At 35.8% G+C, this 12,820-nt stretch overlaps 1 protein-coding gene across 3 annotated transcripts in view; it reads right to left on the bottom strand.

The window, feature by feature from the left end:
- The window catches only part of ESCO1 (establishment of sister chromatid cohesion N-acetyltransferase 1), a 35,325-nt gene that overhangs the window by 10,666 nt on the left and 11,839 nt on the right, over positions 1 to 12,820 (bottom strand). For all 3 annotated transcript variants that reach the window (XR_012040928.1, XM_072852657.1, XM_072852656.1), the window contains exon 8: positions 4,851 to 4,982. Coding sequence is in view for 2 of the 3 variants with exons in the window: in XM_072852657.1 (XP_072708758.1) it covers positions 4,851 to 4,982 (132 nt within the window). In the remaining variant the exon portion in view is untranslated. The remainder of the gene's footprint in view (positions 1 to 4,850; positions 4,983 to 12,820) is intronic.

Here is a 12,820-nt window from a genome sequence, read left to right as displayed (position 1 = left end):
AAGGCCTGGAGTAAAAGAACACGATTATACTGCTCCTCCCTGATACTGGAAGTCTATGCTCAACAACAGATTACCTACAGCCAGCAGGGAGGCACATACAGCCTAATCACCACAGCTGGGAGACTGGTGCTGTACAGAGCCCCACTGGTGTGTAGTAACTGTGGCAATACCCTCCTCCCCTCCATGTTACGGCCATTTATCCTACAGGTATTTTTAATAGCTTGAGAACATAAGGCAACTCCACGATGAACAGTTAACTCATTTTTAATCTACCTCTAACTATTCCTCCCAATTCAAACAAGACTAAAGATTGCTTCTGCTTGCTTATTAAGGTGCAATAGCAATAGAATTACAAAAGAAAGAAATCATTCAAAAAAGTGCAATACAGACAAGCAGTTGCTACCGCATCATGAAAGAGTACGGACAGTAATTACAACTACACTGTGTAGTACATTGCTTTCACTGGATATTATACATGTATATAATGAATGATGTAGAATACAGTTGGAAAGATGGCTCCAACATTAATAGCACTGTAGCTGAAACATTCGGCACTCAATTTCACATGAACTATGTTCTGCTTATAGTTTAAAATATCTGATGTAGATTTGCCTTTAAAAGCATAAGTCAGAAGACACAACAGACTGTTTCCCATGCATTTCCTCATGTTTTAAAAGTCCTTATGTAAGAGTAGGAAATGGAACAGCAAACCTGGTATTTTTCTATATATGCCAGTTCTGGCTTGTCTGTACTCCCTATTTCCCAAATGAATATAAACACATGAAAATCAGTGGTGGTTTTTTTCTTATACCATTTTTTCCTCAAAAATATTGAGGTAGTGAGGAAAATGTAGTTAATACTGTGTAATTCTTTCACATTTGTGAAATTTTCCCTTAATAATCAAGTTTAGTATGAGATTTTGTGCCCTTTCACCCTTTGTAATTTGTAGCAGAGAAATGGTCTACTGCATTCTTCTTCCTGACTCCTTCATTGAGTTACAGATATTCTGCCCCTCTTTCCCGAGTGTAATATGGAGAATGAGGTTTTGAACACATTAAGATCCTTGGATTTAACTATTAAATACTACACTGTTAAAACTAAGATTCTTACAGAACATAGCTAATGGTAAGAACTTTATTTGAAATATTATTTTTATATTGTACAGAGGTATCACTTTTGGAATTAATGCAAATCAAGACAACCATGAAATCTTTCTAAGATGACATGAAGTTCATCATCATCTTCAATCCTGATATTCTATTAACCTTTGGTTCTAAGAAGTCAAATGTTGCTTGTTTGTTTGTTTTAATCTGAAAATCATAAGAACCTCACAGATGGGCTTGGATGCAATTACAGCAGAACAGCTATTTAAAACTTATCAGATTAGACACTAGCCCAAATAACAGCTTCTTCCACTTTATTCTTAACTAAGAGGATGAGCTTGAAGTACAAACACATTAACTGCATTCACATCAGGCACCTGAATCCACAGGCATTTCCTAAGTGAAGTATTTGGCTTTGCAACTTAAAAACATTATTTTTAATAATGTCTTGCTCTTAGAAGAATTTTGCAGAAATACTAAATTGATACTATGTGGTATCACAGAGAGGATACACAATTGACATTGTGTGGTATCACAGCTAGAGGATTTTATAAAAACTGAACCACATATCCATCCCATAAAGTTATCCATCCACTGGAGTTAACACTCAATGTGTATGTCATCACTCAATGCATGCACGTGCTAGAATAGCGTATTTTTTCTGGAGACTTTCAGATGTCTGAAACCAGAAGGATAGCGAGACAGATTCCTACATTTGTCTGCAGTAGGGGACAACTCCCACACTAATCTTTTCCTGCTCCAGTACTATCCTTGACCACCTTACCTTCTTGCTTATTCAATTTGCATGCTCCTATTAACAGCAAATGGCACCCTTCAGAAAACCTGTATCAGTCCTTGCCAACCTTCTGTTCCCAAATCCAGAAAAAGTCACTAAACTTGCCAAACTTTCTCCCTCCACACAAGGCCTCCAATTTCCTTACTGTCTCTATCAGCCATCCATGACAAACAAGTATCCCAAAACCATCTCCTTGTTAGCCTGTCCTATTTCTGGGGTCATCATGGAATTTCTAGAGATCTAAAAATAAATTTTTACTAGAAGAAATAAGGTAGGCCTTTAAAAAAAAACCCAAACCAAACAAAATTATATTTTGTTGAAGATGGTAAATTATTTATTATTTACATGCAAACTACCTTCTGGATACTCAGTACTTTTTAAAAAAACACAAAGCAGTTGCATGCAGGCATGCAAGACACTAAAAATGAAGTCCATTTTCACAGTTCACAGCAAGAAGCTCTAGCATGATAATGTATATAGGCTTTTTTTTTGTGGTTCTGTGAAATGAATCACCAGTAGAACTACTAGGCATGTAACAAGAGACACTCAAAAGGGAGAACAACTGAGAAAAGTCTTCTCAAGTCAGACTCGGTCTGAATCATATGGCACGAAGAATGTGAATGCCAAGAGAATGAAAAATGCTTCTAAGATACCTTAGAATGGCCTCCAAATCAACAATAATGCCAAATACATTAACTACATTAAAAAGAATATCTGGAGAGCTAATGAAGTAACATACCAAGGTCAACAAGACCAGATGTTCCTGGACCAGAAAGTCTAACCAGAAAGTTACGAAGACTTTCTCTAGTACAATTTTTTTAATCCCACGATGCTACTGCCCAGTTAACACTTTCTGTCTGGGAAAGGAAGGTAGTTATAGTTTCAACACAGCAACTACATACAAATATCTAGAAACCAAGCATATCACACCTCCAAGCCATCCTCCCAACAATCCCCACTAGAAACCTCCTAACAAAACTAGGATAACTAGAAACCATTCTTCTGGTATTTCTGGATGACTAAGAATTAAAAAGTACAGATTTAGTGTACTAATTCACTGGCAAGAAGGCTTATCTAAAATTCTAATTATTTTCTAGAGGAGGTAAAGATGTTTCTGTCATGTACATTACCACAATACAATCAACCAAGAACCACTGAGCATAGGTCAAATGACTAGTGTTAAAGACTTATCTATTTTGCATGGCAAAAGTTACCTACCCATGCAGAAAGAGTGTCAATCAAATTGTTATGAGGAAAAAAAAAATATCAGAGGGGAATTTAAAGACTCACAAGCCTTGTTCCTTCGCCTCTTATTCTACAGTTTCTGTTACAGAATAACCATCTAAATCATCGCTCTACAGCCACCTATGATGTCACAAAACACAACTAGTCTTAAAAGATTTCAGAGTTAGAACTGTTTACTCACTGAACTGACAATACAAATAATTTGCTTGTGTACACATTGTGTGAAGTTTTAAAAAGATGCCTAGCAACTGAGAAAACAATAGGGAAAGTTTTTCTCAAATTAAAAGCATACCTAACTTTATACATAGTTATTTACAACTGGTTTAAGGCAGTCTGCTCTTTCACTTTTATGTCAATCATGCTGTTACTCTAGACACACATACAAGTGAGAAATTTCAGCTCTTTCAACTTTCAAAATATTCACACTTCAGTGCGGCTTCCTACCTACGTGAATACAGCAGCTTTAAGTAACTATTGAACTCATCTGCCAGCTTCTGTCCAAAAGAACTAACACCATCTTCTGTAAATTATGTTTACATCTTTGGTAACATTCAAGATCTGAAAGTACTTGGGGGTGGAGGAGCGCAGCAAAAGGACAAACAGGAATAAAATGGGGAAACATATTATATGCTGCCATTATAATGCACTGCGTTCCATCACACTTTCTGCTCAGTCTCACCTACAACGTAGCTAATGTGTATCAGAAGAGATCTTTCAAGATGTCTGGATTATTCAGCAAAAACTAACCAAGAACAGAACAAATACCAGAACTATTTACCAGATGGTTTCAAACACTTTAGCTGTGAAGATATATCTTTGTATTTGTAAACAGTGGGATAAAATTGAGCTTGAGATTTAAGAGTAGCCCAACAGCCATTTGGTACCTACATGAAATGAATTGGTGGCCTCAGTTCAGTTATCCTGGAGGTCTTATCTACTCGAGTGTAGAGTACTGAAGGTAACATGTGTGATAAAGAAAATAGACTTTGTGGATTCTATTCTGGATTTCAGACATGTGAACAGATATTTCCTGTAAGTCTTGTAACATCAGTTAGTGTGAAGTAGCTGATTTTACAACATACTTTAAATTGTACAAAATTTTTCAAATCTGAGCTTTAATATGAGAGATATACTCAGATACAGCACATATAATGAAGTTATGGAATAATACTTTGGACTTTATATTTAACAATTACAATCACACTATAAATTCAGTAAAGTTTCAATATACTATGAAGTTGTATCAGCTGGATTCCTAGGCAGTCTCCCTTCAACACATAATTAAGAAAAAGTAATTTAGAAGTCATCTAAGATTACACAATTACAAAACCAGTATAATCAGTTCTTTATCTGACTATTAAGCCAACTATTGCAAACACCAGTTGTACTGAAACCTGTATTTAGCACTTTCAGAACAGTGACATTCCTTTGTCTTCCTATCACCACCCCCACCCCTCCCCAAGATTAAGGAATTGTAACAGAAAGGATGCAATGGCAATGGAACACCACTATCCTACTAAGTATTTTTATACATTACATATAACACGTCTACCATAGCTCTTAAAAATATTTATTTCCCAAAGTGGATTATTCATGGCCTACTGTGATACTAATCTATTAAAACGCCTTAATGTAATATGAATTGTAACTAGTACACAGCAAATAAAAGATAATGCTTATGTCTTTAAAAAGATAAGGTTTCTTACCACATATTTTACAGCACTTATGAACTGGTTATGAAAGAGCAGATGTTGGGTTTCATCTTCTGGATTTGACGCAGTATAAAGCATTCCACAAATATTACAGGAAATAGCACCAAATCTCTTCTGTCCTGCATCCTATTTTAAAAAAAAGAAAAAAGAAAGAAAAAAAAAAGGTATTTGTCAATTGCAAGCACAGTAAATACAGTTCAACAGAACTTTCATCTAATCAGACATGCCTTTTATAACTTATCTTCTGGAAACTCACCACAGAGGCTAAAATGGGGTGAAACAGGAGGAAACAAGTACAGAATTTAGAATTCCATCTTTCAAAAACCCACACAGCCTCAAAAGGCACAGGCATCAATCACAGAGCAAACTCTACCCAACATTAAAATTAGCTCCCCTCCCATTAATTTTGAATAAATTACTTCTCTTTTATTTTATGAAATACAAAGAACAGAGAATTTTTCCTTCGTTACCCTATTTGCAGTAAATATAATCATCTTCCACAAAGAAAATTCCCACATCCAGCCCCATACTATTTGGTTTTCCCTACAGTTCTGCTGACGTCTGTCTTTTGGTTGTGAGTTGCTTTGAGGTGGGCCAAAGGTGAGTAATTTTCCTGAATGTTTGGAAGGATATTATAAAAGACAAAAGTTATGGAAATAATAGTTAAGATTAGCAATACATCTGCAACAGCTGATCACTACTTTTTAGGTTTTTAAGAAAATCAATTATTTCAAGGCAAGCAAATAGCATTATTTTTTTTATCCCTCTCTTCATTGATTAAAAGCCTCATTTAATATACTCTCAGGACTTAAGTCTTAACTCTTAATTGGAAACAGCTAATTATGATGTTTCACATGCTATCTTAATTGCACAGGGTTTGTAACTTTTATTTTTCAGACACTGGATAGCAGCTACAATACAAATGGAAGATCATATCATTTTACTCATGACCCTTTCGGTCATCCTCCTACTCTATAACCAACCATTACCAAATTAAGGATGCTACTCAGTACCTATTGCTTTGCTATTTATTCATCAAAACAGCGTTATTAATTTGGAAATATGCTCAGACTAAGGAGTCAGTGCCTAATAAAGAGTGAAGTGTCAGGTGCAGGCAGTGCCTTTTGCAAAGAGCAAAAGAATACCAGTTAGATTGAAGTCTCTAGCCAAAAAGGCATGTTTTAAGTTATGACTTAATGCCCAAATATATATATTTTTTTAAACAACATTTGGAAATTGAGTTTATGTAAGCAGCAATAAATGTCACTTTTAGTCTATTTTAACATATATCACCAGTAATAGAGAAACAAAAAGTTATTTTATACTCTAAAATAGGATACTATATAAGCAAAAGAAGACTTGAGGGTGTTTTTTAAAAGGAAATTGATCTGTGCGCACAAATTGAAAGTGCACAATTTGCAAGAAAACAGATCACCTGAACTTAATTGTTTTCTAAGAGCTAAATATACTCATAGTAAAAAAGCCTACTTTACAGAAGAACGCATTTTGGAACACAGCAAAAGCGTTTACGAATCCTTTCCTACTCCTCCCATCTCCAAAGATACGTTTAAGTACGTCTAAGAGCTAGATGACAGCTCAGTTCTCCACACAACAGCAACTTATTTCAAGCAGTCATTAGTGAAATCTAAAATGTGGGTATCGGTTTCTTTCCAAGAAGAGACTAAAAGTACAGCTGGCCAGGCAAACTCAGTTAAAACTTCCCTTTAAGAGCACATATATGGAACTCAGCCAAAAGAAAGAAGCTGAATCTCAGAAGTCATTGCTTTAATGGTATGTCAATTTATACATTCCTACTGTATACAGAAGGAGAAACAGGAGTACACTAATTTTCTGAAGGAAAAAGGAAAGATGAACCCTGAGGTTAGATTTGCAAAGTCAGAATGAGGTTTCTAAAGGTGTAAAAACTGAATCCAACAGATTTTATTTTACCTGCAGACTTCCTTTAAAGCAGCCATATAGTTCAAAACAAGGTACCCATCTGGCCACCAAAATATACTGCATTTCAAGGGTTTATACATGAAAGATGAAAAAAGGCAATTCAGCAGGAAGGATGATGTATGGCAATTATCTTAAGATGAACCAACTGAACCGAACTTAGTAACTCCTATCTTGAAGATGGAGAACATATCCCCTATATCTAGGGTAGGATAAGTGAAGAGGAAGTCTACTTTGATGCTTGGAATATACTTAAAAAAAATAAGACATGAAAATTAGAAAACTCAGCTACATAAAGCAACTCTTGAAATATTTAGCATGTATCAGTACTGCAGTAAATCTCATGAAATAATTTCTGTTCAAATGATCAAGAAGCTAAAGGTATTTAAACTAAAAAATCTATTAGTTTAATACCAAAAATCTCAAGCCAAAAAAAAGCCTGGCTATGTAGGAAGTAATAAAAAAAATCAGGGCAAGGATATCCTCAAAGTTGTCAGGCTCCTTAGCTCATCCCATCTTGCCTTGTAAATATATACGCTGTTTTGCAAGTCTCCAGGAACAGATTATTTCCCTGGAACTGTACAGCCATATTGTATTTTACAGTTTGACTTTCTTGGATGTTGCTGGTATCAGTGGGTTTGGGGTTTTGTGGGGGGGAGTTTTTGTTTGTTTTTTGTTTTTTAAGGATTTCACTGATACTACTATTTTTACATGCATTCAGTTGTATCAATGGGCTACACACACAGGTTAATATTAAAAACTTGTTATGTGAACATCAGAAAAAACACATTGTAGTATCTAAAGCAATCTTTTGAACTCTGTAGCCCTAACAAATGCTGACCATACTTTTTAGCAAGTATTTTACAGTACCCTGAGGGTAGTAAAGAAGATAGTACCTCAGTTCAACAAAAAGGCTATTTCAAAGCCACACCACAGGACATAATGCTTCAGACAACCAAAAAAAAAAAGAAGCAGCTTTATAAATCCAATGCAGACTACAACAAAAAAAAACCAGGACATGCAAAATAAAGTCAGGAATTATGAAGAATGCATTTTTGTACTTTAACAAAACCTCTACAGAATCTGACTATTGCTTATGCAATGACATCAGGTTAAAAAAAGTGGAAAGAGCATGCATCAAGAGGAGAAAAGTGCTCACGAACAGTAATACTGCATTAAAGGTTGCCAGTCCTTCCTAATGGGGAGGAACAGGGGAAAAAAAAAAAAAACACCACAAAAAAAAAACCAAGAACACCTTATGCACGACATATGAGAGTAAATAAAAACTTAGAACTGTATTGGGGGGAGGGAATCTTCTCAGCAAACATCAGATACTGGGTACTGGAGAATAAACTGTCGACTTATCACAACTAGAAAAAGATGTAAGAGGTTTGACTCTCAGAACTTGAGAAATGTTTTTCAAAGCAATATTTAAGAAAACGTGGGGTTGCAAGCAGAAAAATGTGTTACTCCATCTAAAACTCAATTTTCTAAACAGTAACAATAAAGAGCAAGGACACTTTCATTTCCTAAGCAAATTCTGCATGTGTAGATGGCAATTAAGCATTCCCGACATCTCAGGCAATCCTCATTAATATAAGCACAGGATATATGAGATCCAGTGTTTCCAGGCTAACTGTAATTGAACATTGCGACAATGTTGTCTTAATCTCCAGAAGGGTTTCTTAATTCTGTGTTAGACAGAAAGAAAACTCTTACCAATATCTTCTTTGAGAAGGTGCATGTCTGCTGATCCTCCATATGTGGAATAAGGAGCCCTGCAAGCAAAAAAGGCATTTGGTGCCTCTGTAGGAGATGAAAAGGGGCCCTTTTTTTTTTCCTCCCTCTCGCTTCAGGCACAGATTAGGTCACCTCCTTCTTGATTACCTAGTGTTAGTTAGAGGAAGATTATTTTTTCCTCTAGTCTTTTCACAGAACAAAGAATAAAACCCAGCCATAGAAACAGGCAGGCTGGAAAGGAAATACAAGAAGAGCAGGAAGGAACAACACAAAGATTTTTGGGCTCTCCACAGAAAATGTAAATGTCAAAGAATGCTATTTCAACGAAAGATGCATTCAAGACTGAAGCTGATGGGTAGATGCCCTTGCTGACCAGGAGGATCAAGACATGACCCAACTCAGAAACAAGTTTCACTTCACACGAAGACCGTGGAATTTAACAAAGAGAAAAAAACAACCAACCAAAAAAAAAAACCCCACATCACTAGTACGCATCTTTCTGAAAAGCTATTTTAGCCAAAGGATATAAATCAACTTAAAGCTTTCAGAACTGTGATGTATCTAATTTTATTTAATTTTTTTGAAAAATGAAAATGGAGGGTCATTATCCATCATGAAATGATGTCCTCACTGGTCATTAGCTAAAGCAATATGAAAAAACCACAAAGTTAAAAAATAAATCTGCACAATATTTACAATGGACAATTAATCCATTCTCAATCCATATAAAAACATAATTCAAGTATATTACAGAGAATGTTCCAATGTCTACTGGTTTTGGCTGCGATAAGGTTAATTTCCTTCACAACAGCTGCTATGGGGCCATGTTTTAGATTTGTGACCACAACAGTGTTGATAACACAGGGATGTTTTAGCTACTGCTGCACAGTGCTTACACAGTGTCAAGGCCTTTTCTGCTTCTCACGCTGCTGTGCCAGTGGGTAGGCTGAGAGTGCACAAGAAGTTGGGAGAGGACACAGCTGGGACAGCTGACCCCAACTGACCAGAGGGATATCCCATACCATATGACATCATGCTCAGCAATAAAAGCTGAGGGAATGAGGGAGGAAGAGGGGGAACAGTCAGAGTTACAGCATTTGTCTTCCCAGCTGTTACACATGATGGAGCCCTGCTTTCCTGGAGATGGCTGAACACCTGTCTGCTGATGGGAAGTAGTGAATTAATTCCTTGTTTTGCTTTGCCTGTGCGCACGGCTTTTGCTTTACCTATTAAACTGTCTTTATCTCAACCCACAAGTTTTCTCCCCCATCATACTTGGCGGGAGCGAGCGAGCAGCTGCACGGTGCTTAGCTGCCTGCCACGGTTAACCCACAACACAATGTTAGTAGCCTTGGTGCTTGAATTCCTGTATCAGGTGCCCAGATAACCTTACAAAACATTGTCACCCTCAGGACAAAGGACACCAAACACAACCCACCTGAGTTTGCTAGAGAAAGCTGGGTTGCTGTGGGAACGTAGAAATGGGAAGGTGTGATAAGAAGAAAGGATGGCCATTACTGCCCCCCTAAGAGCAGAGCTGTCCCAAAGGGTAAGATTTGTGTGGGAAGAAAGGAAGAGTGACTGTTCTCAACTACCAAACTCTCTCCCCCGTCACTTATGCAGTAACCACTGCCTTGTTTTTACTGGGATTACAAGAAAGAAAAGAGGCAGTACTTAACTAATGTGAACAACAAAAGATTGCCCAAAAGCCATTCTCCAATTCTTCAGAGAAATTGCCAACCTGACTATACCAGTTTAAGGAAGAAAACAGCAACTTTAAATGATAGTTATGCAACTTTCTTCAGGCTCATAAGAAATCACTTTTACACTTACTATTTCCACTGAGGATTGTGTTTTCAGCTTAAATCAAAATATTTCTTCCATAGATTACCTATTTCAGTCAAACAGTAAACTATGTTCAAGTTTAACCAAAATATATAAGGAAAAATTGAAGTATGATATGCAAATGTGTAAACTGAATTAGTGTGCACATCACTTTCACATAAAGCACCAATTCAAACCTCAGAATCAAAAGCATCTTCCATCAAGCAATCCTGATCCATGCATTTGCTGACACTTATAAAGATCATCTATATTTAATCATGTTTGCTTGCATCCAGGCATTAGCTCAGATCTCTAGAAAGGCAGAGAAGTCTCTGTAACTCTATACTATCTTTTTATCACTTCAGTGATTTGTTTTCACTGTTCATTCTTTTTACACATTCTTTCTTAAAGTTGATGAGTATAATTTTCAAAAGACTAGCTTAATTTTCAAAGGAACATGTCTCCTTAGTGGCATAAAATGGAAGAAGTATCCCTGTACCTCATAGGCCATTGTTTAGAACATTCCTTTGTAGCATTAATGCTTTTATAAATTCCTATTCTTATGGTCAAAATTTTGTCCTAGATCTGGCAGGCAAGCAGAATTTTTACAAGAAGCAAACTGACTTTCCTTGTCTTGGATGTAAAGCATATCTCATTTTATGAAAATTGAAAACATATGCTTTGCACATTTGTATTTCTTTCCATTTCAGAAGTTAAAGGAACAGATGATTTCATGTTCAAGTTCTCCTATTTGCACATTAGATTCAAGTACTTGGAAAGTAAAAAACAATTTTAGTGCATTACTCTATAAAACTTCCAATATGGAGCTTCATGTAACCTGTCAACCTACCAACTGAACGTTTAAATGAAGTTTAAGAGGGTACAGTTCACAAATATTCTGAACAGACTACTTCTCTAAACACCAAGTCATGGATTTGGAACCTAACATATTTTTAGCCTCAATCTTAATTGCTTTCCTCCAGAAAAACAGATCATACTTCCCGAGGTCTGAACCTACATCTTTGCACATTACTTTGAACACCATCGTTTCCTGTCACTGTTTGTTTTACTAAGTTTGTTGCAGCATTAGATTCCTTGCTGTTTTCAGCTGAAGTTCTACACTCTGAAGAGACGTGCTTTTTAAGATGTGTGACAGCAAGCAAATCTGAAGAAAACAGAAACAACTCATCTTTTGTCTTAGTTGTACCTCTACAAAATGAAGATAATTTTATGTTTGAAAGCTGCTCAGATAACTAGATGTGTACCAAGAAAGAGAATGGTGCAAGCACAGCTACTAAACATTTATTCTACAAACAGAAGTTGTATTATTTTACTTCTGTTACAGTCAAATAGCCTTAAAGCTTGTTAAAGATATTACTGAAGAAAAATAGAAAACGAATCTATTCATTATAGCAATCATATGGGAGAAAAAGGAAGGTAAGATACATCTTCAAGGTTTAAATATAAAAAAAAATAGTGTATTGTGGAAAACAAAGATTAGTTTTACCATAACACCTCTCTAGATATAGCTCAGGAAATGAAAAGCTTAGAATACACAGACAGTATTGTAACATCCCAGACTGTGAGCCTCAGACACTATAAAGACAATTAAAAGGACAGATGTCAAACTTAAATACAAAAGACTAGGAAAATTCAATAGCAAAAAAACATCAAAACAAAGATAATGTATCATCTGGCAAGTCAAACTAAGCCCAACTCTTTTTTTCCCCCCTTTGGTTACAAAAAGAATAAAAGGGTTCTGTACATACATTAAGATGGACTGGCTTGCCAGATCTCCAAAAGAATCAGATCTCACAGTAGAGAGCCCAAAATTGCACTTCTTAGGGATTTAATTTTTTAACAAAGTGTAACAAAGTGCAAGTTAAATGTTCCTTGATAAGAATAAAGCATGACTTCCCAACTTTGCTCAAGGTAAAAAATAATAATGAAACTGCTTCTCTTAACGCACCAGAAACTTGAAATAAAAATTATTTATAGCTATTAACTATAAAATTTTTTACAGACACTATAAGTGCTAATTTAAGTGATTTGGCTGTGTAGAGGAAGACTGCTCTCTGTATAGGAGAAATTTCAACCTGAACAGCTTTTAAACCAAGTTAATCTTTTCTCTGTACTCAGAGGATCACTACAGAAGTACATAAACACCTTTGAAAATATTTCCTTAAAAAAAAAAAAAAAAGCCCAGCCATTCAGAATCAACAGTTAAGATATTGACCGTGGTTTTGCAAACACCACTATTAATTACAAAATGTACCTTATTTTATTACATGCATTTAATCCCCAATCTTTTGAGTATTCGTAGGAGCAAAGTCTGGTACTTTAGAAGTCAATTTAGTGATTTTTCCCCTCCAGATGCTAGCACAAACTATTCTAGACATAACTATGTCTCGTCTCCACAGTAACTAATGTCAAGGATAGTATTT

Source organism: Ciconia boyciana, chromosome 2 (genome assembly GCF_034638445.1).
Source record: "Ciconia boyciana chromosome 2, ASM3463844v1, whole genome shotgun sequence".
Classification (NCBI taxonomy): Eukaryota; Metazoa; Chordata; class Aves; order Ciconiiformes; family Ciconiidae; genus Ciconia; species Ciconia boyciana.
This window is presented reverse-complemented; position numbering and strand designations above follow the sequence as displayed.